At 29.3% G+C, this 4,126-nt stretch overlaps 1 protein-coding gene across 1 annotated transcript; it reads right to left on the reverse strand.

Annotated features, from left to right (window-relative positions):
• Positions 1–29: 29 nt before the first annotated feature.
• LOC115721313 (jasmonate-induced oxygenase 4-like) lies at positions 30–3,536 on the reverse strand. Its single transcript, XM_061108899.1, has 4 exons — positions 3,130–3,536; positions 1,982–2,229; positions 1,052–1,379; positions 30–491 (listed from the first exon to the last, which is right to left on the reverse strand). The coding sequence occupies exons 1-4, from the start codon at positions 3,331–3,333 to the stop codon at positions 249–251; spliced, it is 1,023 nt and encodes a 340-aa protein (XP_060964882.1). The 5' UTR covers positions 3,334–3,536; the 3' UTR covers positions 30–248.
• Between the last annotated feature and the right edge of the window lie 590 nt (positions 3,537–4,126).

The raw sequence follows: 4,126 nt of genomic DNA on the forward strand, positions 1-4,126 counted from the left end.
ATCAAAAAATACTTAGCTCCACTAATAGATTAGATCAAAAGTATAACACAGTAAAACGCCAATAATTTGATAATAGAATCCAACAAAATTGACACAACATAGAACTACTGGCCTAAAGATTTGTCATTTAAAACAACAATATGTTTCATATATAAGCTGTATTATCTTATTTTTGATATACCAATTTGCAAGTTCTTATTTGATTGCCAAACAACACAACTATTCCCAATATTAAAAGCATGGAAATATTAGTATTGGATTTTTGTTTCTTCTATTGCCTTCTTCCCTTGATGATAGTATTGGAGATAAGTGTTAACATAGTTTTTGACTGTTGTGTACAATTTGGGTCTTGATTCATCGATCAACCCTTCTAAAGGTCCGACCAATTTATCCTGCTCTGGAACATAAAACACAGCCAAAGAAATTCTCTCCCTTTCTGAATTTGTCAAAACTTTATGTATCGCGCTCTTGAATGCTCCATTACTTGATATCTGTTGTATTAGTTTAGAGAAACCAACAACATAATTTTAACTGTTAATTAATGATTAAGTTGAAAAATAACTGTCATGAAAAGCATTAAAATCAATACTAATGAATCTAATTGGAGTTTAAAAACACAACAATAGTCAGGTAATTAGTAGTCTAATTTCTATGATAATTTTTATTAGTAAAATAATTTTACAAAAAATTTTATTAACAAAATAACTTTGTATGGTCGCAGAAACGATCATAAATTACACTGTGCGACCATAAACGATTATAGATTTAGAATGTGTGATCATTATATGCGGAATAGAGTAAATTAAGTAAGGTTATTTTACAAAGTTTAGTATTTCATATTATTATTTCTCAAAGAAACTTAGAATTACTTGGACTAAGTTTAGATAATTCTACAAGTATTTAGAGTACTTATATGAAACTAGTTTAATGAATCGAAAAATTAAGAAAATATGTGTCCAAATGAGCAAATAGTCCTTAAGTGTTCTAACTTCTAAGCTTGTATTAGTCTTCAATAATAATAAAATTATCGAAATTTTATACGAAAGATTACCTCGGCTTGATCACCAACATTAACGAGAAGCGCCTCGGGAATGGATGGAGCTTTGAACCATTGGTTGTCTTTCAAAATCTGCAGACCATCAATTGATTGGTCTTGCAAGAGAAGAGTGATTGCAGATGCATCTCCATGTGGTTTGCTACCAACAATAAGGTCAGGCCTTGGACATTTCGGGTATAAGGTGAACCTTCCATTCAGTTTTGATCTTTGTCCATACTGCTCCACAAAGCAATTCTCTTCCAAGTTTAGTGACCTTGCCATGGCCTTAAGGATAATCTCACTTATTGATTTAATCTTCTCAGAATATTCACGTACAATAGACCTGTAGATTCAATAAATGAGCACTAATTGGGTGTGCCACTTTCATTTCCTTAGAATTTTCTAATAGACTAATTATTATTGTCCTTTAAATTTTGACATGTACCAAATTATGTCCTCTAAACTTTTCTGACCGTTAAAAATTTCTCCTGAACTATTGAGATTATCGAATTTAAGGGCTTTTATCCAATTTCATTCAATTGTACTAATTTAGTGATTGTTTATGTACTAAATCATGCTCCCAAACTTTAATATCTACCAAATCACGCGCCTCGAACTTTGACATGTGCCAAATCATGTCCTCTGAACTTTCATCCATGTTAGATTTTCCTTACTAAAATTGGACAAAAGTCCTTAAATCTAACAATCTAAAATAGTTCATGGGAAATTTTTAATAATCAGAAAAGTTCAGGGGCATGATTTGGTACATGTCAAAGTTTGGGGGGCAAAAATCCTAATTAGCCTTTCTAATATGATCTTGAGAGGAGATGTTAGAGAGTCTCACATCGCTAATGTGTAAAAAAATAATAGAATATATAAAGATCTATGAACTTCATGTATTTTACGATTCTGATCTAAAATGTAATTCCAAAGCAATGTTCTCACCGAAAAGCTTTAGGATTTTCGGGCCAAAGTTTGAGCCTTCGTTGTTGTTCTGGATACAAAGAAAGGAACAAACGATCATTCCAATCTCCTTTTTGTTGATCTGAATAAACATTGTCATTCCCATATCCTTCAATATCATTTTCTTGTTTCAAGTATTTTTTCTTCTCTTCCAATGGAAGTTGGAAAAACTCTCTTGTAATTTCTCGCAATTGATTCAAATATTCAACTGACATACCATGGTTTATTGCCTAACAAATAAAAACCACAAAAGGTAAATCTTGAGCTTTGATTTCGACATAGTTAGACTTTAGAGTCCAAAGTAGCCACCCATAAATAATTAAAGGGAAATCCCATAAGCTTTGTTTCTCAACATATCAGTTTCAGTATAAATATACATATCATATAACTTAGGAATAATTACAATATTTCTGTAAAAATTTTATATTGTACATTCAAATATTTTTTTTATATTTTTACAGTGTTCTATAAATACAAAAAAAATTACATAAAAATAATAAGAAAATAACATAAAAAAAATCAACAACAAATTAACAAGAGAACAATATAAAAATGCATTAAAAGACTATATTTTCTGTAAATAAAATCATAAAAAGCGTAAAAATTCCGTACAACCATAATTTTGTGTATTTGTAAAATAATCCCTATAACTTACACATATAGTCAAGGTAGGCTCAGAAATTTAGTGGGTATAAAAAAAAAAAAATTAGGCTCTTATTTAAAAAAAAAAATGTAGTATTTTTTAAAATTAGTAAAAAAATATGTAAGTTTAAAAGAGAAAAAAATAATTTTTGGATCTCTGAGCTAAGTGAGCCTTAAGCAAATATCTAGCCCGTCTATATCCGAGTCTGCATATGGTGTAGTTAGTGTCACCAAATACACTAAAAAATAAGTCAAATATGGTGTCAAATGAACAAAATTATGGTTCAAGATGACTATCTTGATCAAGTCTATAATTTTACTTATTTGAATATTTTATAGTACACTTGGTAACTCACTAAGACACAATGCTAAAAATCCAATTTTTGTGAATCTTTAGATAATTTATGACATGGGTTTGTAAGAATATAATCTACAAAATCATACAATGCTTTGCAAATTGGTGAAGCTTGGTTTGTCAGATTTCATACCTGAAAGCAACCAAAGTTAGTGAGAGCTGAGTTGAGCTTCTGAAGCTCTTGTGAAGAAGTAGCAAGAAGGCCAACATCAACAACCGGAATATCGATGAATGGGACATCCCGAGATCCGCCATGACCATCTTTGTACAGAAAATATTCAGGCACTTGTCCTCCTTCAAGAACCACTTCTTGTACAGTTTTTAAAAGAGACCCCATTGGAAATGGTAAGTAATTTTGAACTAGGATGTTTGTTTGTTTTTTGTTAAGGCTATTTGAACCTTTATAATCAGTGTATATTATTGCAAGTCCAGTTGTGTTGTTATTTAATAATTCAAGTTGGGGTATGATATTCAAATATGGTCCAAAAACTTGGACTTTTCTCACAAATTCCAGCTAGCATTACTTGATAAACTAATGCAAGATCTTTGAGGATCAATAAGAGTTAACCATACATATGTTATATGTACCTAATGGTTCCCCTTTTACTATATTATATGTGTCAATCTCAAGTTTTCTCTTTTAATTAATAAAGTTCTATTTTTATAAAAAATCATATATATAATTACGTGTTAGAAAATATTTAGAGAGTTACGTATTAGATATTTTGACACGATATAAAATTAATACGAGTTTGGAAAGTATGACCAGGTACAAAAAAAAACGATAAAATACTATAATTAATTAGCACAACATTATAAAAAAAGTTGTGATTAAAATTTAATAATTGTTTATGTATTAAATCATGCTCTCCAAATTATTTCAGTGATTTTATCTAATTTCAGTGATAGTAAACTTTCATTTATTTTATCTAATTTCATTTAATTTTACTATTTTAGTGATTATTTATGTATTAAATTATATTATCCAGACTTTGATATATACCAAATTATGTCCCTTAAATTTTGACATGTACTAAATTATGCTCCCTGAACTTTTATCCACGTTAGATTTTTTTTACTAAAATTGAACAAAAATCCTTAAATTTAACAATTTCAATAGTTCATGAGAT

The sequence above is a fragment of the Cannabis sativa genome, chromosome 2 (assembly GCF_029168945.1).
Source record: "Cannabis sativa cultivar Pink pepper isolate KNU-18-1 chromosome 2, ASM2916894v1, whole genome shotgun sequence".
NCBI classification, from domain to species: domain Eukaryota; kingdom Viridiplantae; phylum Streptophyta; class Magnoliopsida; order Rosales; family Cannabaceae; genus Cannabis; species Cannabis sativa.